The sequence below is a fragment of the Coregonus clupeaformis genome, chromosome 15 (genome assembly GCF_020615455.1).
Source record: "Coregonus clupeaformis isolate EN_2021a chromosome 15, ASM2061545v1, whole genome shotgun sequence".
Lineage (NCBI taxonomy): Eukaryota > Metazoa > Chordata > Actinopteri > Salmoniformes > Salmonidae > Coregonus > Coregonus clupeaformis.
Window position 1 is genome coordinate 50,593,199 of NC_059206.1, and position 27,783 is coordinate 50,620,981.

Here is a 27,783-nt window from a genome sequence, read left to right on the forward strand (position 1 = left end):
AAATCCTGCTCTGTTCTGTTGGTCTGGTTTAGTGGGAAAACACTTCCTCTATTAAGCCTTGCTGGTTAAAGAAAACACATTAAAACTTGTTACATAAGTTCAATGACACAGGACAGGATTCAAACAAACCCCAATATGCCGACATTGCACTGCACTTGACTTTTAAAAGCAATTTCCCTGATGTTCGCGGAGATAGCATTTGCGGTAAACACTACAGATGTGTCTCAAACATAAATAACCTTTAACAGTCAAGTGCAATGCGATTTGTTTGAATCCCAGCCAGAGTCGTTATGATACACAGTTGACAGACAGACAGTCGTTATGACACACAGTTGACAGACAGACAGACAGACAGTGTCGTTATGACACGCAGTAGACAGACAGACAAACAGACAGACAGACAGAGTCGTTATGACACACAGTTGACAGACAGACAGACAGACAGTGTCGTTATGACACACAGTAGACAGACAGACAGACAGACAGACAGACAGAGTCGTTATGACACACAGTTGACAGACAGACAGACAGACAGTCGTTATGACACACAGTAGACAGACAGACAGACAGACAGAGTCGTTATGACACACAGTTGACAGACAGACAGACAGACAGACAGTCGTTATGACACACAGTAGACAGACAGACAGACAGACAGAGTCGTTATGACACACAGTTGACAGACAGACAGACAGACAGTCGTTATGACACGCAGTAGACAGACAGACACAAACGCACAGACAGCACCTCGTAAAGTGAGTGGTAAGGTCGTAAACCTTGGCCAGTCAGAATAACATATTTTATTTTCACTGCTCCAGTTAATGGTGACACCATACATGACCCATGAGATCTGTTCGTGGATTCCCAATCAAACTGTGGTGTCTTCATTCTACAGCATTGCATTTTCCCATTCACAAACAGGTATAATTATACATTAATTCTTACCCCCTCTGTATTGTTCTGAGTAAAATGAGTGTTGTGTTTTGCAGCTCGTCTAGGATGTTGGTCAGCTTTAAGGACAAGAGGCTCTCCTTTACTGTGTCTGTGACCAACAAGAAGGAGAATGCGTACAACACCCAAGTCACAGCCACATTCTCCAAAAACCTCTTCTACGCCTTCATCATTCCTCCAGTATGCATCAGCCTCTTTGCTTTTTAGGATGACACATACACATGCACTATAGGAGGACTATTTTGTTATTTATCAGTAAGCATTCCCTAACATTATGTTTCATTTCAGAGTGATGGAACAGAGGTGAAGTGCACCTCCACCAAAGAGTCTCTTACCCTCTTATGCAAGGTGGGATACCCAGCTTTAAGGCAGAACCAAGAGGTAAGACCTGACAACAAACAACAAAACAGCCGTCGTGTGTGTAGGTCTATCTCTCTGTCAGCCAGGGTTGTCGTTCCTAAACAATACCCTGTTCCCTGCAGGTGACATTTGGAATCAACTTTGACTTCAACCTGAATCAACTGCAGACCGAAGCCAGTGTGAGCTTTGAAGCTCTAAGGTAGGATCATACAGCACTTGTTTGCTTGTCTGTTACAGTGTATCAACCATAGTTGATCATAAAGTATTCTCTACTAGGACTATGGTTCTTCTTCTGTTGCATGTGCTTATGTCTCCTCTCTACAGTGACAGCACAGAGGTGAACCCGTCAGACAACAAAGCCTCTATCTCCATCCCTGTCCACTACGACTCAGAGATCTCCCTCTCCAGGGAAGCAAATCTCAATTTCTATGTGGTTGACATGGACAATGAAGTGAATACTGCAGTTAATACTTTCAATGACATCGGTCCTGAGTTCAAATTCTCTCTGAAGGTAAGAAATCATGCACCCAGCTACACAGTCATTTGAGTACTTTACAGTGTACACTGGTTTGCCAGTCTGTGGTAAAATACTTCCCCCTTTTTTTATTTCACCTTTATTTAACAAGTTCTCATTTACAACTGCGACCTGGCCAAGATAAAGCAAAGCAGTGCGATAAAAACAACAACAACACAGTTACATATGGAATAAACAAAAACAAAACGTACAGTCAATAACACAATAGAAAATCTATATACAGTGTGTGCAAATGTAGTAAGTTATGGAGGTAAGGCAATAAATAGGCCATAGTGCAAAATAATTACAATTTAGTATTAACACTGGAGTAATAGATGTGCAGAAGATGATGTGCAAATAGAGATACTGGGGTGCAAATGAGCAAAATAAATAACAATGTAAATAACAATATGGGGATGAGGTAGTTGGGTGGGCTAATTACAGATGGGTTGTGTACAGGTGCAGTGATCGGTAAGCTGCTCTGACAACTGATGCTTAAAGTTAGTGAGGGAGATAAGTGTCTCCAGCTTCAGAGATTTTTGCAGTTCATTCCAGTCATTTGCAGCAGAGAACTGGAAGGAATGGCGGCCAAAGGAGGTGTTGGCTTTGGGGATGACCAGTGAGATTTACCTGCTGGAACGCATACTACGGGTGGGTGTTGCTATGGTGACCAATGATCTAAGATAAGGCGGGGATTTGCCTAGAAGTGATTTATAGATGACCTGGAGCCAGAGGGTTTGGCGACGAATATGTAGTGAGAGCCAGCCAACGAGAGCGTACAGGTCACAATGGTGGGTAGTATATGGGGCTTTGGTGACAAAACGGATGGCACTGTGATAGACTACATCCAATTTGTGGTAGAAATGGTAAGAGAAGTGTGATGCATCAATTATAAGTGTTTAATCTTCTCTTTAGGTTTCTACAGGGAACTTCCCAGTCAGTCTGGCCTACCTCACAGTCTCACTGCCCAGCGCTACAGCAGGAGGGAACCCATTGCTGTATGTGACTGGTGTCAAAACGGCACCTGTGAGTATAAATAACCAGTCAACCTGTCTTGTCTCCAAATAACTAGCTTTGGCAGAGTTTGTGCCCTCTTATTCTGTGTCAATAGTCTTCGCTGCCAGATCCAGTGCCAGTGTTGTTTTGGAATACAGCGGGGTAGTGTTCAGGAGGGAGAAAACAGAGTGAAACAGTGTAACGAGGGGCTCTATTCAATCCGTAGTGCTGAAGTTCTGCTTTATAGCGCGATTGACAATTAAAGGCAACGTTCCCGCGGTCGGAGACTGCATTCCCAGTAAACGCTGCATATTTCAGCTCAATCGGAAATTACCTTTACATTTGAACGTGTATCTTCCGCGATACTTCAGTGATACGGATTGAATCCAGCCCGAGGACATACCACCTGACCAATAAGAATACAAATGTTGTTGCTGTTCTGCAGGCTGGCGAAGTGAGCTGTGAAGTAACCAGCCTCGTCAACCCTCTGAAGATCAGTGAGAAGCCTTACACAGCATCCTTCTCCATGGAGAACCTTATGGGCACAGAGGATCTGGTGCGTGTGTGTGCTTGTGTGTTTGTGTGCAGCATGCCTGTGTGCGTGTGTATTTGACAGAGAGAGACAAAGATAGAGTCACAGTTTATATCTAATGATCTCCGAATACATCTATTGTTTTCTGATATTTCCAGAACTGTAAGACAGCCACGTGCCAGCCTATGAAATGTGTCCTGAAAGACATGGGGATAAAGAGCGATTTCTTTGTGAACGTGACCACACGGATATGGAACGGTACCTTTTCTGCTGTAAGTATAGAAGTATACACATTCTCCTACTCCTCATTCTTTACATGCTTGCTTCCAGTGGTGTAAAGTACTTAAGTGAAAGTACTTTAAAGTACTACTTAAGTTGTTTTTTGGGGTATCTGTATTTTACTTTACTATTTATATTTTGGACTACTTTTACTTTTACTTCACTACATTCCTAAAGAAAATGATGTACTTTTTACTCCATACCTTTTCCCTGACACCCAAAAGTACTGGTTACATTTTGAATGCTTCGCAGGACAGAAAATTGTCAAATTCACACACTTATCAAGCGCACATCCCTGGTCATCCCTACTGCCTCTGATCTGGTGGACTCACTAAACATAAATGCTTTGTTTTTAAATTATGTCTAAGTGTTGGCTTGTGCCACTGGCTATCCGTACATTTAAAAAATAAGAAAATTGTGCCGTCTGGTTTGCTCAATATAAGGAATTTTAAATTATTCGTACTTTATCTTTTACTTTTGATACTTAAGTATATTTTAGCAACAACATTTACTTCTGATACTTAAATATATTTAAACCAAATACTTTTAGACTTTTACTCAAGTAGTATTTTATTGGGTGACTTTGACTTTTACTTGAGTCATTTTCTATTAAGGTATCTTTACTTTTACTCAAGTATGAGAATTGAGGACTTTTTCCACCACTGCTTGCTTCTCCTCCTCTTGAATTGTGTCTTCTCATTACCTCATTAATTCTCCTCCTGTGTTGTCTCTGAGCAGTCATCCTTCCAGTCCACGGTGCTGACTGTGAGCACAGAGATAGAGACCTCCCAACCTGAACTGCTGGTCATCTCTCACAAGCACCTGAAGGTACTGGAATAATACATCAAATACATTTGAATACAGCCTAATCTAATATATTTGAAACCCAGAGAGAAGCTGTGAAAGGAGCCTTGTTTGTTGTTTTCTACAAGTTAACATCTACACTGCCCTCTCCTGGATCTAGGATGAACAGCATATTAACAGCTACACTACTTGTATTGCCTGACCGCTGGTAAGTGTGATACATCCCCTGTCTCTGGACCCCTGTCCTCTGTCTCCTGTCCTGTCTGCAGGTTGGCGTCACCATCAGTAAACCAGGGGTGAAAGGAGAGGTGCCTGTAGGCGTTATTGCGGGCAGTGTGATTGGAGGCCTGCTTCTATTGGCTCTCGTTATTGGCCTGCTTTGGAAGGTATGTGCCAGCCTTTTGTCTACTTTACTGCTGTAAAACTCTCTTAAAACAGTAGATGCTCTGAGCTTATCCTACCAAGACCAATAAATACTCCCATGTCATCTCTTATGTCTGTGTGCATCTCTCTCCCTCTCTCTCTCCCTCTCTATGTCTCTCTCTTCCTTTCTCTGTCTCTCTCTTCCTCTCTCTGTCTCTCTCTGTCTCTCTCTTCCTCTCTCTGTCTCTCTCCCTCTCTCTCTGTCTCTCTCTCCCTCCCGCTCTGTCTCTCTCTCCCTCTCTCTCTGTCTCTCTCTCTTTCTCTCTGTCTCTCTCTGTCTCTCTCTTTCTCTCTCTTCCTCTCCCCCAGTTTGGCTTCTTCCAGAGAAAGTACAAGCAGCTGATGAAGAACACTGAGGAGGATGAGGCAGAGACCGAGGGACTGGAGAACGCAGCAGCGTGAGAACCAGGCACAGGAAAGAACCCATCTTGAAAACTACAATGTGCCTACAGACTGAGAACACATAATGACCAAAGACCACAACCACACACAAACAATAACTGAACAAACATGAATTGTACATACATATTGAACCAAGGGCTTGTTAGTGGAAAGGGCTGTCTGGTTGGGTTGGTGGTTTTAACATGGTTTGGGTTGTGGAGTGAACGGAGTGTTTTGAGTGAGCAGAAAGACATTGTTTGAGCATGTTAGAGAGTGTGACTCAAGGCTTTCAGGACCAACGAGACAACAGCTTTTATGAGTGGAGGAGTCATGATCCTCTAACCATCAAACACATCTAAACAAAGACCCCATTATGTCCGCCATCTTGGATCCTCCATAGGAAAGTCATTAATCGACTGTGCATTTTTACTTGCTGAATTCACTTGGGTACTGGTATTTATTTTTATTTGTGTTTAAATAATTGTTGCTTTTAAGTCATAGGCTTAAGTCTATTGTTGGGTAAGAACCTTGTGTATAGTAATTTGTCGTATCTATTGATGTTACTGTGCAATTTACTGTGCAATTGGTTGGAAAGCACAGTAGTATATTGTAAATAGCCTTTCAAATGGATATGGAAAATAGCTTACGCATAAGAGATTATGGAAAATCAGCATGGTTATCATATGTTGGCATTTGGCATTCTCAGTGCTTTACTTTGCAATGGGAGGGGTTTGACATATTGATGCTGAGGCATCCTTTTTTATTTGTGAAAGAGAAATGTACTTAAAAAGATCAACATTTTAACAGAACATCCACAACCCATCTTTCCTACTTTCACTGTTGCACTTCCTGCCTCTGAGTATCTCAGTCACTGTTTTATAGAGACAACACTGTATAGTTACCCCAGCCATACAACTGTCTTGGGAAAAACTGTGAAGACACTGTCTTTAGAATATACACTGTGTTCAAATCAGATTAATGTAAAAATTGATTTATTTGACTATTTGTACAAATGTTGTGCTATCAGAGAAAAAGGCAGTTATTGAATGTGTATAAAATGAGAATATTTATTGTGTGATTTCAATATTAAATATGTATCATTCAGATACATTATCATCAATTAAAAATGTGTTTCTTATTCCCTACATAGCTAGTATAAATATAATATTAGAAGCACTTACTGGTTAATTAGTTTATTTGTAAAGTTACTATATCATGATTGAGAGAAATGAGAAGCTCAGTGTAAGATACGCACAGTAGCAAAGACTAAACTCTGAGAGAATGTTTATGAGAAAAAGTTTGCAGATACATTTCTAGATATATTTTCAATGGGTACATGCCACTTCTTTTATTAAAATGTTATAGCATTCAAAAGTTTTTAAGTGTTGTAAATATACTGACGGTACATTTTATTTCATTAAAACCTTACGTACATAAAGGTGTGACTGACTTTATTTTTGTATTGTTAGGGACAGCTTTAGATACTGATACAGTGTGTGTGACCTAATATTTGGCATAGAAAAGCTCCTAGATGAGGTTAGAGGTCAACTCTGTCATGTCCACTGGCACTCTTTGTTCTCTTTCCAACAGGACTCGTCAGCTTCATACACCTCCTACCAAAGACAGAAAACATCCCCCAGCATTAGCTTCCTGTGGAACTAATGCACTAATTCAAACTGTGTCCTCTTCAGACAGGCTCTGCAGCCATGTGACTGAGTCACTTGACAATGATTAGTTTAGTTGTGGAAGTTCACACAACTCTTACTTAAAGGGAAACTTTGGGATTTTGGCAGTGAAGTATAGTAATTACATTGTTACTGCACAGGTATATGAGCAACTTAATTTAAATCGTTTACAAAATGTATGTATGGGTACAATGTAGTACAGAATGGTCACAAGACATAGGGTAATCATTAAAGGGATACTTCAGGATTTTGGCAATGAAGCCCTTTATCTACTTTCCGATGAACTTGTGTATACCATTTTTATGTCTCGGTGTGCAGTTTGAAGGAAGTTGTTAACTAGCATTAGCGCAATTGCTAACTAGTGTTAGCACAATGACTGGAAGTCACAAGACATAGGGTAATCATTAAAGGGATACTTCAGGATTTTGGCAATGAACCCCGTATCTACTTCCCAAGAGTCAGATGAACTCATGGATACCATTTTTATATCTCTGCATCCAGTATGGAGGAAGTTAGAGGTCGTTTTGCGAGCAAATGCTAACAAGTGTTAGCGCAATGACTGGAAGCCTATGGTATCTACTAGCATGCTAGCAGTTACCATAGACTTCCAGTCATTGTGCTAACACTAGTTAGCAATTGCGCTAATGCTAGTTAACAACTTCCTTCAAACTGCACACCGAGACATAAAAATGGTATACACAAGTTCATCGGAAAGTAGATAAAGGGCTTCATTGCCAAAATCCTGAAGTATCCCTTTAATGATTACCCTATGTCTTGTGACCATTCTGTACTACATTGTACCCATACATACATTTTGTAAACACTTTAAATGAAGTTGATTTTAAACCTGTGCAGTAACAATGTAACAACATTGTATTAATGTAGCATTTCAGTAATAAGAATAGGCAACCTTCTCTAACTACATGATCAGGCTCTGCATACCTTCTTCCATATGGGAACGGTGGCTTTCAGGGTGTCTATACAGTACTGCACTGCCTCCAGAGAGTCCCCTCGGTGAGGAGACGAGATGCCGATGATCACACTGGCCTCAGTCACAGGCACCACCCTAGAAAACAGAAGAAGAAACATCTTATAGCATAGTTATCCTATAGTTAGTGTTACAGTTCCCCGCCCATCGTCCGACATACAGTAGTAACTAAGTAGTTGTTTGTTCGTTAGTTAGTTAGTTAGTTAGTTAGTTAGGTAGGTAGGTAGGTAGGTAGGTAGGTAGGTAGGTAGGTAGGTAGGTAGGTAGGTAGGTAGGTAGGTAGGTAGGTAGTTTGTTTGTTTACCAGGAATGAGACAGTGAGGGATTTGTGAAGCTCACCCCAGTCGATGATGAACACAGATGTGCCTGACAGTCGGCCATCTTGCCCTGATGTCAGTGTATATCTTCCTGAGTTCTGATTCGGCCATGGGGACGTAGGCTTCATACTCCAGCTGCACCACCTTCATCCCCTCGAAACTGTTCCTCGTCGTCCCTGAAATAACGAATCACAATCATCACTGGCATTATGGCCTCAGCTTGGACTGAACATATGTGCCACAACACTGTGTTAGCCTGCTGAACTAAAATCTAGGCATTCATCGACCCACCTCCATTACACATGTATTTCACAGGTTACTCACTCAATGCTACATGACACCTTTCATTGGTCAGTAAAACCATGTGTGTTCTGATAAAACAATAGACATAAAACAGTAGTTGAGCTGAGTTGTGTATAGTCCATACCCACCTATGAAGATGGAGATGGCTCCACAGGAGGGGCAGGTGACAGAGTCTGACACTGTGTCCACAGAGAGTTTGTCATGTGTCAGTTTAATCAGATCCCTGGGATCCCCTTCCCCCTCAGCCATCTGGGTTAGGAATGAGGGATGAGGAATCTGAAAGAAGCAGACATATGACATACAATTGAAATTGGTGGAGATTGTGAAAAAGTCTAATTTACTGCTGGGGACAAAAATCTGCATTTAAAGGCAAAGTAATTCAAAAGGTCAATACTGCATTTGCAATATTATTTTGTCTTCCATGATTAAGAGAGTTAATGTTAATTCATTTTTCACCTGATTTTTTTATTTATCCTCCACTCAATGGCGGAATGACAGCAACCTCATCCCCCTCCCTAAGGCTCACGCACTGGTCCCCAAGGGCCACGTACTCCTGTCGCACAGCCAAAACAACTGAATCGCGCACAGCAGATAGTCTGGGGAATAAAGACAATACATTACATCAACAAAGTAATGAGTTAAATGACTAAGAAATCTTCTAATTTAACTTGTAGGGTCTCGTATTTACCTGGGGTGTCTGCTGACAAGGTCTTGCCACAGCTCGAGGGTCGTCAGTTCTGAGGGGACCCTGATCGTCTCCGATTTGAGTCCCGTCAGCTCGGCACTTTTGGCGAAATAGAACACTGACACCTATTGTAAATGTAAAAACACACATCAATTGTTGTAGGCCTACTTTTGACAGATATGAAGACACCGACAGTTCAGATCAATATTGAAATAATTCTGCAGCCCACTTGTTTTCTTTTGGCAAATACAAACTCTTGAACCGCCAACTGCTCTTACCTCGGTATTCATGAATGAAGTTGTATCCGCAACATTGATAAACGAATGTAGGCTACTATGTTTCTGCTGCTGGACTCCAGACCCGTAGACTACCAAGGGAGAATCTCAATTGTATCCTCCTGGCATCCTCTCTCCTCGCCTCCTTCTCAAAACCCATTGGATGAGATAGCAATAAGTCCCGTCCCTTTGACCTTCTTCTCCAATGGGTTTTGAGAAGGAGGCGAGGAGCGAGACCGCGAGATAAATACAATTGAGATTCTACCATGCATATTTACTTTACACTCGCTCCTCCTAGCAGTCAGCTGACTGGTAGGCAGGAAATAGGAGGCGTGGACTTTCACTCCAAAAGTAACAGACAGCCCACCAGATGTCCCCATAACACATTACAAATGTAGGCTAGACTCAAATAAACTGAAATGATGCCATAATCTAAATCTAAAACCACATTTTCCCCCCTATCATTCACAGCTGTTATACCATGCTCTCTACTTATTATATGTCTCTGTGGTATTGCTATTTGAGGATTAGCCTATGTAAACTAGGACTAATATGTATCGGTTGCAAAAGGATATAAATGTCAAATTAACTATTTAAAGGGAAAATCTGCAGTTGCTATATACATTTTTGGACTTTGGATAGATTAATGATATGTACCAATTGATACTTGAAGAATATAAATTATAAATGCCTCATGAGCTTAGTTCAACTGTCGTACCCCATCAGAACCCACAATATAAGCGTGTTTTACTCCAATGTTTGTAAACAAAGTAAATGTAAACAAACACTATATAGCCTCAAAATATGATTAAAACTATAAATTCGATATCATGGATGGTAAGTCCGGGCATCCATAGCAGCTGTCTCTGAATTTGAGAGTGGTTACTTTTCTCCAGCCCCATAGAAATGTAAAGGTGATTTCTGATTGAGAAGAGATTCTCCAGCGTTTACCTTGAATGCAACGCGAGATGCCACCTGTTGACGGGTTGAGACATATGGGGAAGACCCATATACTAGAAACACTAAGGCTGTTCAGCAGGCAGCTAAGCATTGGGTAACAAATTATGTTTATCTTTAAAAGCCACTTTGGAGACGGGATTGGACAGACTATATTTACATATTTGACCCCAGCGAGTGAGGGTCAAACAACTGTCCAATCTATTATTGGAATGGTGGTATTCCAACAGCTATTATTATCATCTGTTAGTAGGCTATCTATCCACACTGCAATGGAGCACTTTAAAAGATGAACGCATCAAAACTGAGGAACTGAGGCCACAGCCTATGCATTGGCATACTAGCCCACTGGAAAAAATGTAAATAATGCACATCTCAGTAACTCTTGTGTATTTGAATTTTTCGCTTGACAAGAAATCACTCTTGTAATAAATATTTTTGCATCAAATTAATTTCAATGACAATTTTAAACAGCTGATAGTATGACATTTTACTCAACACATTTTTAGAGCAAACAACAGCAAATGAGCTGTGAAACATATCAATCATATGTTGTTCCAGTAGCTGTACAGTTCATGACACAGGTAGCCTACAATTTATGAAATCGGAATAAAAGGTGTGAGTCCCACCATAAAGCCTGAGCGTTTTGGACTTCTAACCCCTTTTAAACATTGTGTGTTTGAGCTACAGACTTCCGGGTTGTATCATTGGATTGTTCTATTTCTTCTACATCTGTAGATACCAACCATTAGTCTGTGTGATTAGTGGGAGATACCATCCATTAGTCTGTGTGATGGACAGGGGCTGAGCTAGAGCGGTGTTTGAGAGACAAGGGTGGATCCCGAAAGGGCCCCTGGCTTGGTCTTTTTACAAAAATATCTGTAGAGTCCGAATGGTTTGAGCTACAAACTATTCTAATCTATTTATGAAAAGCTGAGACTCTCACTAACACATGTTTTGCTCTATGGTGCTACACAAGCGTGATCAGAAGTTAAGGGGTTCTTCTACATAGAAGATCATAGGAAATCCCAGGACATAATGTTTATAATACTGTAATAAGATTACATAGTTGCTATCACAAAATCCAAACTCCACACAGTGGATATTCATTTCCCAGTGAGCAAGCAATTTCTGTACACACAGCATTAATATAAATTCATTTTTATCAGGTTTTTGCTTTGGCGGACCTTCTTTTTTTATTGACACTTGTAAAACTCATGAATGCAACTATTTATATCAAATCGTTTTGTGTTCTACTTGTAGCCATGGTTGTCCTGAAAATAAAAAGGTAAAACACTTCATTGTGAGGCTAAAACTAAGGTCTGGACATGCAGATAAATGAAAGTCAGATAAATTAAAAGCCGATTTTTTATCTGTGGTTTCGGGACTGATAGGGTTAATGCCCCCTCTGGTCAACATTGTGGTCTTGCCAATATCTATACACACCACCACCGTCAATACTCCTGACCCAAAGCAGTATTTAATTCACGCTCAATATTGAGTTGGTCTTCAGTAGGCTACCTGATGAAGGGGAAACTATTATAAAATATATATCTCTCTCCACCCCCCACCAATTTGAAGACCGCCCACTTCAGATATTTTGCTAGAGGAGACCCCCTTAAAGATTTAAAAAGAGAGACAGAGTCGGACAGTTTGACAGTCACTCACTGAGGGTTGGCATCGCCTTGCGCACAGACACAACTTCTCCGCTGCGCGTCTAGTTGCTCACGCCAGTCCGCCTTCTGTCCTCATGTTTAGGATGCTACAAACACCGCAGCTCCGCCAAGGCTTGATTGCGCTTTTCATGTGGTTCACTCACTTTATGGAGGACCACAAAGTCCAGGGTGAGTATGCTATGATTAATTATGTGATGTGGCATAACTTTTTAAGGTCAAGTTGTAGGCGACATTTGTAATTGGTTCATCAGTCCATGGGAACATTTAGTGAACCTAGTGAGATACAGTAGTGTCTTATCTCATGCAAAATGGAAAGGCGACTGCATGGGTGTGTAACTTTGAGTTATATCTTTGTGTCTGACTTTCTGGACTGAATTCAGTTGTTATGTACTTTCAAGTTTTTTCCACTTCCAAATTACAAAATGTTCTAAGGAAACGCGGTACCAAGCTCAGTAAATGCATCTTTCATATAGGTCATAAGAACATATGGGTGATTATGTACTTAATGATTGGTGATTGTATCTAAAACAAAATATGCTGGCTCTAATGGAGTTCATCAAAACATACTATGAATCATAAAATTACGCATAAGTACTCTGAAGAAGGAATCTATGACCAATTCGTAAACGGATATCTACACTTAGCTAAACTATTGCATACGGAGATTGGTCAACATAACTCCTTATACCTTTACAAGTGGGTCAATGTCCTACGAGCTGAGCTGAGACAGATGGACTGGTGAGTACCAAATAGGAGTTACGCGCGGCTCCTCTCGTGCGGCCTTTGGTGAAATCCCGCTGCGTTGGGATTTATTGGTCTTTACGCAATCAGACACATTTGGCACAGCCTGTATTGTAGAACTTCGCTCTACACACACACACACACACACACACACACACACACACACACACACACACACACACACACACACACACACACACACACACACACACACACACACACACACACACACACACACACACACACACACACACACACACACACACATATATATATATCCATTTATGCTTTTTTGTTTAGAGCAAAGTTCTAGGGTGCTATAGGGGAAAATGGGGTATTGTTTAAGATGTAGCCTGCTCAAATAATGCTATACTTTACCGTTATACCCGTGATATGAGACGTTAATTGGACATGGACCGTCTCTCTCTAGCCGGTAACTGCTGGTTGCAGCAGGGAAAGAACGGCCGGTGCCAGGTGCTCTACATGTCCGGGATGACCCGGGAGGACTGCTGCCGGAGTGGTCGTCTGGGCACGGCATGGACCGAGGAAGACGTGCCCAACAGCACGCTGTTCCGGTGGATGATCTTCAATGGAGGCGCGCCTAATTGCATACCTTGTAAAGGTGAGTGAAGTGGGTGGTAATGATGAATATCATCATTGCAAGTGGTGCAACATTATTCTGAAACCTGGTGGAACTTTTTGCAAGAAACTCCAACATGTTATAAAGTGTATGGCATTTAATGTTAAATAATTACTCCCACATAGTATCCTGTAATAATGGGTTTTGATAAAGGCATTTGTCCTTATATCAGACGGACCCATTATGCATGATGACCAGTTCCTCCATCCATCGACCCAACCATCCATCCATCCATCCATTTCAGAAACATGCGACAGTGTCGACTGTGGTCCTGGGAAGAGATGCAAGATGAACAAGAGGAACAAGCCTAGGTGTGTGTGTGCTCCGGACTGCTCTAACGTCACAGGGCGGGGGTCCGTCTGTGGGTCTGATGGAAAGTCCTACAGGGACGAGTGCACCATGCTCAGGGCCCGATGCAGAAACCATCCCGACCTGGAGGTGCAGTACCACGGGCGCTGCCGCAGTAAGTCCCTCTCAGGATTAGGATAGCAAAATTCTGGAAATTTTCCCCAAATTCGTACATTTTCCAGATACAGTATCCCAGTTGTAGCATACCTCCCTGTTTATTCCCTCCTGATTCTGGGAATTATTGGAAACGTTTCAGGAATTTTGCAACCCAGCCAGTTCATTTATACAGGGTCAAATGAGGACATGCTCTCACTTTCAGTGAGGACCTTTGCCAGACTTAGCTTCTATTTCCAGTCTTTTACATATATGTATTATTTTGGAAACAGTTGTCTGACTTGTGAGACTATGCCAGTCTTAGGTTAAAAGACTGTTTGCCCATGTATGGCACAAGGGGCTTACTATACAGTGGGGGGAAAAAGTATTTAGTCAGCCACCAATTGTGCAAGTTCTCCCACAGGCCTGTAATTTTCATCATAGGTACACGTCAACTATGACAGACAAAATGAGAAAAAAAATATCCAGAAAATCACATTGTAGGATTTTTAATGAATTTATTTGCAAATTATGGTGGAAAATAAGTATTTGGTCAATAACAAAAGTTTCTCAATACTTTGTTATATACCCTTTGTTGGCAATGACACAGGTCAAACGTTTTCTGTAAGTCTTCACAAGGTTTTCACACACTGTTGCTGGTATTTTGGCCCATTCCTCCATGCAGATCTCCTCTAGAGCAGTGATGTTTTGGGGCTGTCGCTGGGCAACACGGACTTTCAACTCCCTCCAAAGATGTTCTATGGGGTTGAGATCTGGAGACTGGCTAGGCCACTCCAGGACCTTGAAATGCTTCTTACGAAGCCACTCCTTCGTTGCCCGGGCGGTGTGTTTGGGATCATTGTCATGCTGAAAGACCCAGCCACGTTTAATCTTCAATGCCCTTGCTGATGGAAGGAGGTTTTCACTCAAAATCTCATGATACATGGCCCCATTCATTCTTTCCTTTACACGGATCAGTTGTCCTGGTCCCTTTGCAGAAAAACAGCCCCAAAGCATGATGTTTCCACCCCCATGCTTCACAGTAGGTATGGTGTTCTTTGGATGCAACTCAGCATTCTTTGTCCTCCAAACACGACAAGTTGAGTTTTTACCAAAAAGTTCTATTTTGGTTTCATCTGACCATATGACATTCTCCCAATCCTCTTCTGGATCATCCAAATGCACTCTAGCAAACTTCAGACGGGCCTGGACATGTACTGGCTTAAGCAGGGGGACACGTCTGGCACTGCAGGATTTGAGTCCCTGGCGGCGTAGTGTGTTACTGATGGTAGGCTTTGTTACTTTGGTCCCAGCTCTCTGCAGGTCATTCACTAGGTCCCCCCGTGTGGTTCTGGGATTTTTGCTCACCGTTCTTGTGATCATTTTGACCCCACGGGTGAGATCTTGCGTGGAGCCCCAGATCGAGGGAGATTATCAGTGGTCTTGTATGTCTTCCATTTCCTAATAATTGCTCCCATAGTTGATTTCTTCAAACCAAGCTGCTTACCTATTGCAGATTCAGTCTTCCCAGCCTGGTGCAGATCTACAATTTTGTTTCTGGTGTCCTTTGACAGCTCTTTGGTCTTGGCCATAGTAGAGTTTGGAGTGTGAGGTTGTGGACAGGTGTCTTTTATACTGATAACAAGTTCAAACAGGTGCCATTAATACAGGTAACGAGTGGAGGACAGAGGAGCCTCTTAAAGAAGTTGTTACAGGTCTGTGAAAGCCAGAAATCTTGCTTGTTTGTAGGTGACCAAATACTTATTTTCCACCATAATTTGCAAATAAATTCATTAAAAATCCTACAATGTGATTTTCTGGATTTTTTTCTCTCAATTTGTCTGTCATAGTTGACGTGTACCTACGATGACAATTACAGGCCTCTCTCATCTTTTTAAGTGGGAAAACTTGCACAATTGGTGGCTGACTAAATACTTTTTTCCCCCACTGTACTTACTGCTTATGACCTGGAGGCAGTAGACTAGGCATTACTAGGCTCAGTGCCTAAATTGGGCCAGGACTCACTCACTGGAAGACATTACACACACTTCAGGGTGTGTGAGGCTGAGTATCAACTATTGTAGACTGGTGTATCAACCTGATTTACAACACATTATCTGGTGCATGGGCACAGAAACAGCTGGTTAAGACAACTTTAGAGTTATGCAGGTCCAAAAAAGACTAGAAGTGTGAGGTGTAGTCTGTCATCTGACTTGGGCAGTATGGAAAGCTTATATATTACTGCAATATAGCAGCAAGGGAAAACAAACATCACATGTGAGTGAATACTCACCTGATGTCACCTGAGATTGGTGAAGTGAAACATTTGAATTGTGTGTAATTGAATGTTTCACATGACATGAACGATGTCACATATGTCAGTCATGCCTGTGTGTGTGTGCGTGTGTCTGTGTGTGTGCGTGTGTGTGTGTGTGTGTGTTTCCATCCACAGAGACATGTCATGGAGTTCGCTGTCCTGGTAGCGCGTCGTGTGTCGTGGACCAGACGAATAACGCCTACTGTGTGACATGTAATCACCAGTGTCCAGAGGTGACGTCACCAGACCAGTACCTGTGTGGGAACGATGGTGTTGTTTACGCCAGTTCCTGCCACCTGAGGAGAGCCACGTGCATCTTGGGAAGGTCCATTGGTGTGGCCTACGAAGGGAAATGCATTGGTAAGTACTGGAGCGTCAATATATGGAGTTGTATGTAAAGTTGATACATCACTTGTAGAATGGAGTTTCTGTACACTTAGATCGATGAAGATTTGAGTGCTTTGATGTGCCAAGCTTTCGGTCACAAAGACCTTTGTCAGAGCATACTAGAGTAGTAGGCCTACTGAGCATCAAAAAACATGTCTGTTCTGTCTGTTCAAATTCACACAGACAGGGCACTAGGTCTATTGGCGCCATCACCAGAATCATGCTGTCTGTGTGAGTCAGAAATGAATCTGCGCTGGCCTGGGCCTGTGAGGGAGTGTAATAATAGCGTCTGATGCTCTCTGTGTGTGTCTCCTCTCCAGACGCCAGGTCGTGTGAGGACATTGTGTGCCGGGGAGCAAAGCGTTGTCTGTGGGATGAAGCAAGTGGCCGTGGACGCTGCTCTGTGTGTGACGAGGCGTGTCCGGAAAGTCGCCAAGCCGAGAGTGTGTGCTCCAGCGACAACAACACTTACCCCAGCGAGTGTTCCATGAGGCAGGCCGCCTGTGCTCAGCAGCGCCTCCTGGAGGTCAAACACTCAGGATCCTGCAACTGTAAGTCTACGGTTGTGTCTGAAACGGCACCCAATTCACTATATAGCGCATTACTTTTGACCAGAGCGACGCATCCATTGAGAACTTAGGAGAAAGTGGCTCCTACTCCAATACATGTATTTCCCCAGTCAGTTTACCCAACTGTTTACCCAAAGTTTACCCAAGGTCATCATTGAGGGGCAAATCCTAACTGACACTTAGCCAAATTTTCACTTAGTCACATTGACATCAATGCATGACTAAGTTAAAATGTTACTTAAGTGGAAGTTAGGATAAGCCCCTGAGGGAAAATAATGTGGGACCAACTCCAACCCATCCCTCATCCTATTTTCACAATGTGATGTTATGTTAAAGATGTCTTAGTGTGCCTATCACAGCAAAGTCACTTTCACAAAAACAACTTGCTTGTGAAAGTATGATAATGTAGTCTCTATCTCTCTCTGTGGAAGAAATTAGCCTGGGGATGAGGTTAGATACAATGTAAAGGCAAACCTTATGACCGACCACCTCATAAATTGACCGTTATTCTATTGTTCCCGTGATGTTTGGTTCATTCATAACATGGATGAATGTCTCTCAGTGTATCCTTCCTATAATTACCACAATGCCTTGCATTTCTCCTGTAAACAGTAAACAGTAATGTTGCTGTGATTAAATTATTTCAGCATGTGGATTATGAGGACTGGGTTTTGGATGAGTTGCTTTTTGGATGGGGTTTCGACTACATCTGCCTGTGGATGTTTGTTTTGAAGATAAATATTTTTAAAGGGCAAATACCACACCAACAGGGTGGTCCTTTGCAGAAATGGGATAGGTCCCAGTCCCCTGTCTTGTGCATCATCTGAAAGCAGAGTTTCACAATACAGAAATTAAGTTGTATTATATTGTATTGTAAGGATGAGTATATGAGCTCTGTTCTGTTCTCTCTATCTTCAGGTTTAAACCTGGTTTAAACCACTGAGCCAACAGACCCTCATACACCACCACGACCACCACTGCCCTGCCCAGCCCAGCCAACACCCCAGCGTCTCAGCCTCCCAGGACCCAGCTTCTATCATAACCAGAATCACCTTGCTTCATGTCCCATACTCTGGTCCATGGGAGAAGAAGACTGTCAGTGAATCAAGTCAAGGAAAAGAAGCTAAATGTTGCAGTGAGATTCTGTGCTGTTGTTATGTTCACTGATGCAACAGCAAGTGGACCATTTGTTCTTCCATATATTCAGCATCAGACATGGAACTTTGAGGAAGAGGAGGATGAAGAGGAGGATGAAAAGGATCTTCTCAATCAATACGTCCTCCAACACAGACCGGATGATAAACATTCATAATAGCTGAACAGTGTTTCAGCTCAGCCACAGAATACTGTTCATACTGTACATAAAGTGTATGATTATTTATTGTCCTGGGCGCAGTTTCCCAAAAGCATCTTAAGGCTAGGATCCTATGCTTCTAACGATGAACTTAGCCTTAAGATGCTTTTGGGAAAGCGGACCCAGGAAGAGAAGAGGAACTAAGCAATCGTATATTTCAGAACTTCTGTGTGTTGTTTACTTGTATGTATTTAAATATTTTGTTTATGATTATTTATACATTTACAGTGTCAGTCTGTCTTACTGTATACCCTTTGTCTCTTGCATTTTATCCAAAGAGAAAGTGTATTATTTATTTGAGGTGCAATGCTACCCACATTGATATTCTTCTCATGTAAACTCCTGTAACACATTCTCTATCTGACCTGTACACATCTGCTTGTTGTGGGCAAAGATTTGGATTTTTCCCATCTTCCCGTGTTCCTCCATTGTGAAATGTTGGCTAGCTTGTTGTGTGTGTTCCAGTTTATTTTATTGAGAACTTGTTGCTCACTGATGTGTATACCCTAGTGAGAGAAATACCCTGGTTTTGTTTACAACTCAAAGCTGACCCAAATGGCTTTGTCTAGTTTTTGTTGAACAAAAGTTACCTGTCCTAGTCCTAGTACAGTGCATACTAATACCTTTAGTCAATTGTCGCTTTCCCTTCAGAAATGTAATAGTTTTGTGCATTATGGGGAAGAGGATGGAGAATACTGTGACTGAAACAATGTATGTATTATGTTTTATACAACATTTAAGTAGGTATAATGTCATTATTCATTTTTGAGTTGACAATATTTTTGTTTTTAATATTTCATAATGTGCCATTGATACTCTTGTACACTTTTATTTGCCAATGTCTTTCAGCGCGGTCAATCGTGGAATTCATATCACTCCCTCGGAGCCAAGTAAATGCAACTTACCACACAATGTTCATCACATACAATATATCAAACTTAAGCATGCTGTATTTCCTCCCACTTTGGGGGATATTCATATGACTTAACTGCTGCGGTAAATGTACTACCTGTTTGTCCAAAACAGAAATCTGTTTTCAGAAGATAACAGCTTCTAAATTTACAGTGGGGATGAATATTGATGAATAAATCTTGGTCTATTTTGTTATATTATGTTGAATAGAGATTCAGTCATAAATATATAGTTTTGTATTTTTTATGTGAATGTTAAATGTACATAATAGCTATGATGATGATATTTGTACAGGGCAGGAGAGTAAAGAATAAAATAATGTTTTTCCCTCAAACGTTTTTGTCCTTTGTCTATCATTTACACACACATTACACAAAGCAAATACCTACCTTTCCTCTCCTGTGTACTCAATCCAGTCCAGTATTCTACATCATCATCAGATTGACAGTAATACAATCACAGCCAGACAGTCAGTCAGTAATTTTCTCTCCTCAGTGCTCCATGTGCTCCTCCTCAGTCCTCAACTACCTGAGTGTTATCTTGTGCTGAAATACCATATAGACAGATACTGTATTTATGTATTTATCTCTATGTGCAGGATAGGAGTGTGTCACTCAGTCACAGCCATATTTAAACCAGTATAGCACAGCTCAACCACAGCAGAAAAAAACTTGTGGCTGAAGCTTGTTTGGCATCGTTTCCACAGCTGTGAGAAAAGCTGACATAGCTTCTGTGCTAAGTTGTTGTGTTTGGTCTGCTCTCTGTATGCGTGTGAGATCGGGGGCATCAGGGTCCAGCAGACATGAACCAGCTCTCCTCCTCTCCATCCCTCTTCCTGCTCTGCCTTGGATCAGAACCTGAGACTCTCATCTAATCACATTTCAGCAGCAGTAAATGCGATACTAATCGTACTGTGTGTGCCGTGACTGGTCCTTGTCTTTGGAAAATGCTGTCTGGGCCTGGGAGTCCACACTGCTAATATAACAACATTATGGAAATGCTGATGCGACAGTCTGAGCCCAGGCTGAGCTGAGTGGGAGCATTTCCTATGGTGGCATCAGAGGTGAGGTGTACTCTCTCTCCTCTCTCTCCTGTCCTGACCTTGGCATAGCATGAAAGGCAAAACCTGGAAGGTTGCACTGGGAACCAGTGACTCATCACTAAAGTTACGGTCATAGATTATAAAGTCATAGAAATGATTATAAACTGATTGATATATGGACTTCTATTTGGATTGTACATACAGTAGATCTTGAATGATGGAAAGGATTGCAGAATGTATGCCTGTTTTTAATAAGAGAAGAGGACATTTTGAGGGAGGGAGGGAGCGAGATAGAGAGGGGGAGAAAGAGAGAGGGGGAGAAAGAGAGGCAGACAGGCAGAGAGAGAGAGAGAGAGAGAGAGAGAGAAGAGAGGGAAGTAATGACTCAAAAAAAGGATGTGTTGCTGAAGTTTCATACGAAAAGTGTTAGACAGTAACAGTGCTTGACGGGGTGCTCAAAGTGCTGCCCACACACAATGCCGTCTGCCAGAAACTGGGGACCTTTTTGGACTAGAGTTTAGTTAGATGGACCGGATGAGTGTGTTATATGAATCCTTTCCTCTTTCCTGTTCACAGACAGACCCCTCTAGCCCTGACAGACAGACCCAACCAGACACGCTATAGACCCCTGCTGAGCTCCTCTTAGGAGTTCAATAGAAACTTGTGAAAATGTGTAGATGTCTGTGGAACAGGACTGTACCAGTCAGTCATAGCAGGTCCTCGCAGGGCAGGGGGCTGGCTGGGAGCTGGGAGCACAGCACAGCACACTGTGTACAGTACCACTCATACACTCTGAAATAGGAATGAACTAACATTGGGGATCTATTGAAATTGAAACAGTACAGTCCCACTGGGCACACACTGGTTGAATCTACGTTGTTTCAACGCAATTTGTCGACGTATTGTGAAATGGAATCAATGTGGAAAATACATTGAATTTGAAAAAAAGTCATCAACCAGTACTGTTTTCATCTCATTTCAACCAGCGTTGTAAATATTGAAATTAGGGTAAAACTTCAACTTAAATACATTGACTTAACTTGACTAACAGGTTGTTATATCAATCTAATTGCAACTAAGCCAAATTCATTATATTAATAATATACTTTTACCTTTGGATATTGTCTTGTATATGGATGAAGTCACATCGCCATCTCAACCAAAACTCTAACTTGAAGAATAGGACTAAATCAAATTAAACTTTTATTGAAGTGCATTTAAAGTTTGATTTGATTTAGTGCTATTCTTTAACTACAGTGAAGGAAAAAAGTATTTGATCCCCTGCTGATTTTGTACGTTTGCCCACTGACAAAGAAATTATCAGTCTATAATTTTAATGGTAGGTTTATTTGAACAGTGAGAGATAGAATAACAACAACAAAAATCCAGAAAAACGCATGTCAAAAATGTTATAAATTGATTTTAATGAGGGAAATAAGTATTTGACCCCCTCTCAATCAGAAAGACTTCTGGCTCCCAGGTGTCTTTTATACAGGTAACGAGATGAGATTAGGAGCACACTCTTAAAGGGAGTGCTCCTAATCTCAGTTTGTTACCTGTATAAAAGACACCTGTCCACAGAAGCAATCAATCAATCAGATTCCAAACTCTCCACCATGGCCAAGACCAAAGAGCTCTCCAAGGATGTCAGGGACAAGATTGTAGACCTACATAAGGCTGGAATGGGCTACAAGACCATCGCCAAGCAGCTTGGTGAGAAGGTGACAACAGTTGGTGCGATTATTCGCAAATGGAAGAAACACAAAAGAACTGTCAATCTCCCTCGGCCTGGGGCTCCATGCAAGATCTCACCTCGTGGAGTTGCAATGATCATGAGAACGGTGAAGAATCAGCACAGAACTACACGGGAGGATCTTGTCAATGATCTCAAGGCAGCTGGGACCATAGTCACCAAGAAAACAATTGATAACACACTACGCAGTGAAGGACTGAAATCCTGCAGCGCCCGCAAGGTCCCCCTGCTCAAGAAAGCACATATACATGCCTGTCTGAAGTTTGCCAATGAACATCTGAATGATTCAGAGGAGAACTGGGTGAAAGTGTTGTGGTCAGATGAGACCAAAATCGAGCTCTTTGGCATCATCTCAACTCGCCGTGTTTGGAGGAGGAGGAATGCTGCCTATGACCCCAAGAACACCATCCCCACCGTCAAACATGGAGGTGGAAACATTATGCTTTGGGGGTGTTTTTCTGCTAAGGGGACAGGACAACTTCACCGCATCAAAGGGACGATGGGCGGGGCCATGTACCGTCTAATCTTGGGTGAGAACCTCCTTCCCTCAGCCAGGGCATTGAAAATGGGTCGTAGATGGGTATTCCAGCATGACAATGACCCAAAACACAAGGCCAAGGCAAAGGAGTGGCTCAAGAAGAAGCACATTAAGGTCCTGGAGTGGCCTAGCCAGTCTCCAGACCTTAATCCAATAGAAAATCTGTGGAGGGAGCTGAAGGTTCGAGTTGCCAAACGTCAGGCTCGAAACCTTAATGACTTGGAGAAGATCTGCAAAGAGGAGTGGGACAAAATCCCTCCTGAGATGTGTGCAAACCTTGTGGCCAACTACAAGAAACATCTGACCTCTGTGATTGCCAACAAGGGTTTTGCCACCAAGTACTAAGTCATGTTTTGCAGAGGGGTCAAATACTTATTTCCCTCATTAAAATGCAAATCAATTTATAACATTTTTGACATGTGTTTTTCTGGATTTTTGTTGTTGTTATTCTGTCTCTCACTGTTCAAATAAACCTACCATTAAAATTATAGACTGATCATTTCTTTGTCAGTGGGCAAACGTACAAAATCAGCAGGGGATCAAATACTTTTTTCCCTCACTGTATAATTTTTGGTTGAGATGGAGACGTGAATCCAACATATAAATCATTAATTTGTAAACAAACTGGATATTGAATTACGAACGCAACCAAATATCAACAATTGAAGGAGATGCATATTTTGCTTGGATAGTGTATATTATGAATAACATACAGTACCAGTCAAAAGTTTGGACACACCTACTCATTCAAGGTTTTTTCTTTATTTGTATATTGCAGAATAATAGTGAAGACATCAAAACTATGAAATAACACATATGGAATCATGTAGTAACCAAAAAAGTGTTAAGTATTTTATATTTGAGATTCTTCAAAGTAGCCAGCCTTTGCCTTGATGACAGCTTTGCACACTCTTGGCATGCTGTCAACCAGCTCATGAGGTAGTCACCTGGAATGCATTTCAATTAACAGGTGTGCCTTCTTAAAAGTTAATTTGTGGAATTTCTTTCCTTCTTAATGCGTTTGAGCCAATCAGTTGTGTTGTGACAAGGTAAGGGTGGTATACAGAAGATAGCCCTATTTGGTAAAAGATCAAGTCCATATTATTGTCAGTGATTTATTTAGAATTCAAGGCACACTTAACCAGCATGGCTACCACAGCATTCTGCAGCGATACGCCATCCCATCTGGTTTGCGCTTAGTGGGACTGTCATTTGTTTTTCAACAGGTCAATAACCCAAAACACACCTCCAGGCTGTGTAAGAGCTATTTGACCAAGAAGGAGAGTGATGGAGTCCTGCATCAGTTGACCTGGCCTCCACAATCACCCGACCTCAACCCAATTGAGATGGTTTGGGAAGAGTTGGACCGCAGAGTGAAGGAAAAGCAGCCAACAAGTGCTCAGCATATGTGGGAACTCCTTCAAGACTATTGGAAAAGCGTTCCAGGTGAAGCTGGTTGAGAGAATGCCAAGAGCATGTAAAGCTGTCATCAAGGCAAAGGGTGGCTACTTTTAAGAATCTAAAATCTAAAATCTATTTAGATTTGTTTAACACTTTTTTGGTTACTACATGATTCCATAAGTGTTATTTCATAGTTTGTCAACATAATTTCAATCATCCAATACACAGTATATTGAATATAGGATTTTAACGATCCTACCTGGGATGTTCAACGTAATTTCAACATATACAGTGGGGAGAACAAGTATTTGATACACTGCCGATTTTGCAGGTTTTCCTACTTACAAAGCATGTATAGGTCTGTAATTTTTATCATAGGTACACTTCAACTGTGAGAGACGGAATCTAAAACAAAAATCAAGAAAATCACATTGTATGATTTTTAAGTAAGTAATTAGCATTTTATTGCATGACATAAGTATTTGATACATCAGAAAAGAAGATCTTAATATTTGGTACAGAAACCTTTGTTTGCAATTACAGAGATCATACGTTTCCTGTAGGTCTTGACCAGGTTTGCACACACTGCAGCAGGGATTTTGGCCCACTCCTCCATACAGACCTTCTCCAGATCCTTCAGGTTTCGGGGCTGTCGCTGGGCAATACGGACTTTCAGCTCCCTCCAAAGATTTTCTATTGGGTTCAGGTCTGGAGACTGGCTAGGCCACTCCAGGACCTTGAGATGCTTCTTACGGAGCCACTCCTTAATTTCCCTGGCTGTGTGTGTCGGGTCGTTGTCATGCTGGAAGACCCAGCCACGACCCATCTTCAATGCTTTTACTGAGGGAAGGAGGTTGTTGGCCAAGATCTTGCGATACATGGCCCCATCCATCCTCCCCTCAATACGGTGCAGTCGTCCTGTCCCCTTTGCAGAAAAGCATCCCCAAAGAATGATGTTTCCACCTCCATGCTTCACGGTTGGGATGGTGTTCTTGGGGTTGTACTCATCCTTCTTCTTCCTCCAAACATGGCGAGTGGAGTTTAGACCAAAAAGCTCTATTTTTGTCTCATCAGACCACATGACCTTCTCTGGATCATCCAGATGGTCATTGGCAAACTTCAGACAGGCCTGGACATGCGCTGGCTTGAGCAGGGGGACCTTGTGTGCGCTGCAGGATTTTAATCCATGACGGCGTAGTGTGTTACTAATAGTTTTCTTTGAGACTGTGGTCCCAGCTCTCTTCAGGTCATTGACCAGGTCCTGCTGTGTAGTTCTGGGCTGATCCCTCACCTTCCTCATGATCGTTGATGCCCCACAAAGTGAGATCTTGCATGAAGCCCCAGACCGAGGGTGATTGACCGTCATCTTGAACTTCTTCCATTTTCTAATAATTGTGCCAACAGTTGTTGCCTTCTCACCAAGCTGCTTGCCTATTGTCCTGTAGCCCATCCCAGCCTTGTGCAGGTCTACAATGTTATCCCTGATGTCCTTACACAGCTCTCTGGTCTTGGCCATTGTGTAGAGGTTGGAGTCTGTTTGATTGAGTATGTGGACAGGTGTCTTTTATACAGGTAACAAGTTCAAACAGGTGCAGTTAATACAGGTAATGAGTGGAGAACAGGAGGACTTCTTAAAGAAAAACTAACAGGTCTGTGAGAGCCGAAATTCTTACTGGTTGGTAGGTGATCAAATCTTATGTCATGCAATAAAATGCAAATTAATTACTTAAAAATCATACATTGTGATTTTCTGGATTTTTGTTTTAGATTCCGTCTATCACAGTTGAAGTGTACATATGATAAAAATTACAGACCTCTACATGCTTTGTAAGTAGGAAAACCTTCAAAAACGGCAGTGTATCAAATACTTGCTCTCCCCACTGTACATAGTTCTGATTATTATGTTGAAATTAGATTGATGTAACAACCTGTTAGTCAGGATAAATCATTGTACACTGAACAAAAATATAAATGCAACATGCAACAATTTCAAAGATTTTACTGAGTTACAGTTCATATAAGTAAATCAGTCAATTAAAATGAATCCATTAAGTCCTTATCTATGGATTTCACATGACTGGGAATACAGATATGCATCTGTTGGTCACAGATACCTTAAAAAAAAAGATAGGGGCGTGAATCAGAAAACCAGTCAGTATCTGGTGTGACCACCACTGGCCTCATGCAGCATGACAGATACAGTGGCTTGCGAAAGTATTCACCCTCTTGGCATTTTTCCTATTTTGTTGCCTTACAACCTGGAATTAAAATTGATTTTTGGGCGGGTTGTATCATTTGATTTACACAACATGCCTACCACTTTGAAGATGCAAAATATATTTTATTGAGAAACAAACAAGAAATAAACAAAAAAACAGAAAACTTGAGCGTGCATAACTATTCCCCCCCAAAGTCAATACTTTGTAGAGCCACCTTTTGCAGCAATTACAGCTGCAAGTCTCTTGGGGTATATCTCTATAAGCTTGGCACATCCAGCCACTGGGATATTTGCCCATTCTTCAAGGCAGAACTGCTCCAGCTCCTTCAAGTTGGATTGGTTCCGCTGGTGTACAGCAATCTTTAAGTCATACCACAGATTCTCAATTGGATTGAGGTCTGGGCTTTGACTAGGCCATTCCAAGACATTTAAATGTTTCCCCTTAACCCACTCGAGTGTTGCTTTAGCAGTATGCTTAGGATCATTGTCCTGCTGGAAGGTGAACCTCCGTCCCAGTCTCAAATCTCTGGAAGACTGAAACAGGTTTCCCTCAAGCCATCCATCATTCCTTCAATTCTGACCAGTTTCCCAGTCCCTGCCGATGAAAAACATCCCCACAGCATGATGCTGCCACCACCATGCTTCACTGTGGGGATGGTGTTCTCAGGGTGATGAGAGGTGTTGGGTTTGCGCCAGACATAGTGTTTTCCTTGATGGCCAAAAAGCTAAATTTTAGTCTCATCTGACCAGAGTACATTTTTCCATATGTTTGGGGAGTCTCCCACATGCCTTTTGGCGAACACCAAACCTGTTTGCTTCTTTATTTCTTTAAGCAATGCCTTTTTTCTGTCCACTCTTCCGTAAAGCCCAGCTCTGTGGAGTGTACGGCTTAAAGTGGTCCTATGGACAGATACTCCAATATCCGCTGTGGAGCTTTGTAGATCCTTCAGGGTTATCTTTGGTATCTCTGTTGCCTCTCTGATTAATGCCCTCCTTGCCTGGTCTGTGAGTTTTGGTGGGTGGCCCTCTCGTCAGGTTTGTTTTGGTGCCATATTCTTTCAATTTTTTTTATAATGGATTTAATTTTGCTCTGTGTGATGGTTTTTATGACCCAACCCTGATCTGTACTTCTCCACAACTTTGTCCTTGACTTGTTTGGAGAGCTCCCTGGTCTTCATGGTGCCGCTTGCTTGGTGGTGCCCCTTGCTTAGTGGTGTTGCAGACTCTGGGGCCTTTCAGAACAGGTGTATATATACTGAGATCATGTGACAGATCATGTGACACTTAGATTGCACACATGTGGACTTTATTTAACTAATTATGTGACTTCTGAAGGTAATAGGT

The 27,783-nt window shown here is 41.8% G+C and overlaps 4 protein-coding genes across 5 annotated transcripts in view; 2 read left to right on the forward strand and 2 right to left on the reverse strand.

Annotated features, from left to right (window-relative positions):
- Positions 1-6,674, forward strand: part of LOC121582841 (integrin alpha-2) — a 40,014-nt gene extending 33,340 nt beyond the window's left edge. Inside the window, exons 20-29 of the mRNA XM_041898976.1 lie at positions 990-1,131; positions 1,240-1,332; positions 1,434-1,510; positions 1,636-1,822; positions 2,741-2,851; positions 3,267-3,377; positions 3,512-3,625; positions 4,371-4,460; positions 4,706-4,822; positions 5,169-6,674. Coding sequence (XP_041754910.1) covers positions 990-1,131; positions 1,240-1,332; positions 1,434-1,510; positions 1,636-1,822; positions 2,741-2,851; positions 3,267-3,377; positions 3,512-3,625; positions 4,371-4,460; positions 4,706-4,822; positions 5,169-5,261 — 1,135 coding nt within the window. The 3' untranslated portion in view covers positions 5,262-6,674. The remainder of the gene's footprint in view (positions 1-989; positions 1,132-1,239; positions 1,333-1,433; positions 1,511-1,635; positions 1,823-2,740; positions 2,852-3,266; positions 3,378-3,511; positions 3,626-4,370; positions 4,461-4,705; positions 4,823-5,168) is intronic.
- Positions 6,561-8,782, reverse strand: LOC121582842 (molybdopterin synthase catalytic subunit). The gene is made up of 4 exons (XM_041898977.1): positions 8,662-8,782; positions 8,253-8,406; positions 7,868-7,991; positions 6,561-6,853 (listed from the first exon to the last, which is right to left on the reverse strand). The coding sequence occupies exons 1-4, from the start codon at positions 8,780-8,782 to the stop codon at positions 6,794-6,796; spliced, it is 459 nt and encodes a 152-aa protein (XP_041754911.1). The 3' UTR covers positions 6,561-6,793.
- A 220-nt stretch (positions 8,783-9,002) lies between these two features.
- On the reverse strand, positions 9,003-9,670 carry LOC121582843 (molybdopterin synthase sulfur carrier subunit). Its single transcript, XM_041898978.2, has 3 exons — positions 9,497-9,670; positions 9,222-9,343; positions 9,003-9,129 (listed from the first exon to the last, which is right to left on the reverse strand). The coding sequence occupies exons 1-3, from the start codon at positions 9,506-9,508 to the stop codon at positions 9,003-9,005; spliced, it is 261 nt and encodes an 86-aa protein (XP_041754912.1). The 5' UTR covers positions 9,509-9,670.
- A 2,411-nt stretch (positions 9,671-12,081) lies between these two features.
- fstb (follistatin b) lies at positions 12,082-19,808 on the forward strand. Of its 2 annotated transcripts, none has more exons than XM_041898979.2 (6): positions 12,082-12,294; positions 13,298-13,489; positions 13,680-13,970; positions 16,401-16,625; positions 16,973-17,203; positions 18,140-19,808. In XM_041898979.2, exons 1-6 carry the CDS (start codon positions 12,201-12,203, stop codon positions 18,154-18,156), a joined length of 1,050 nt encoding a protein of 349 aa, XP_041754913.1. In that variant the 5' UTR covers positions 12,082-12,200; the 3' UTR covers positions 18,157-19,808. The 2 variants fall into 2 exon arrangements, with proteins under 2 accessions (XP_041754913.1, XP_041754914.1); XM_041898980.2 differs by having other exon boundaries at positions 12,084-12,294; positions 13,752-13,970.
- Positions 19,809-27,783: the final 7,975 nt, after the last annotated feature.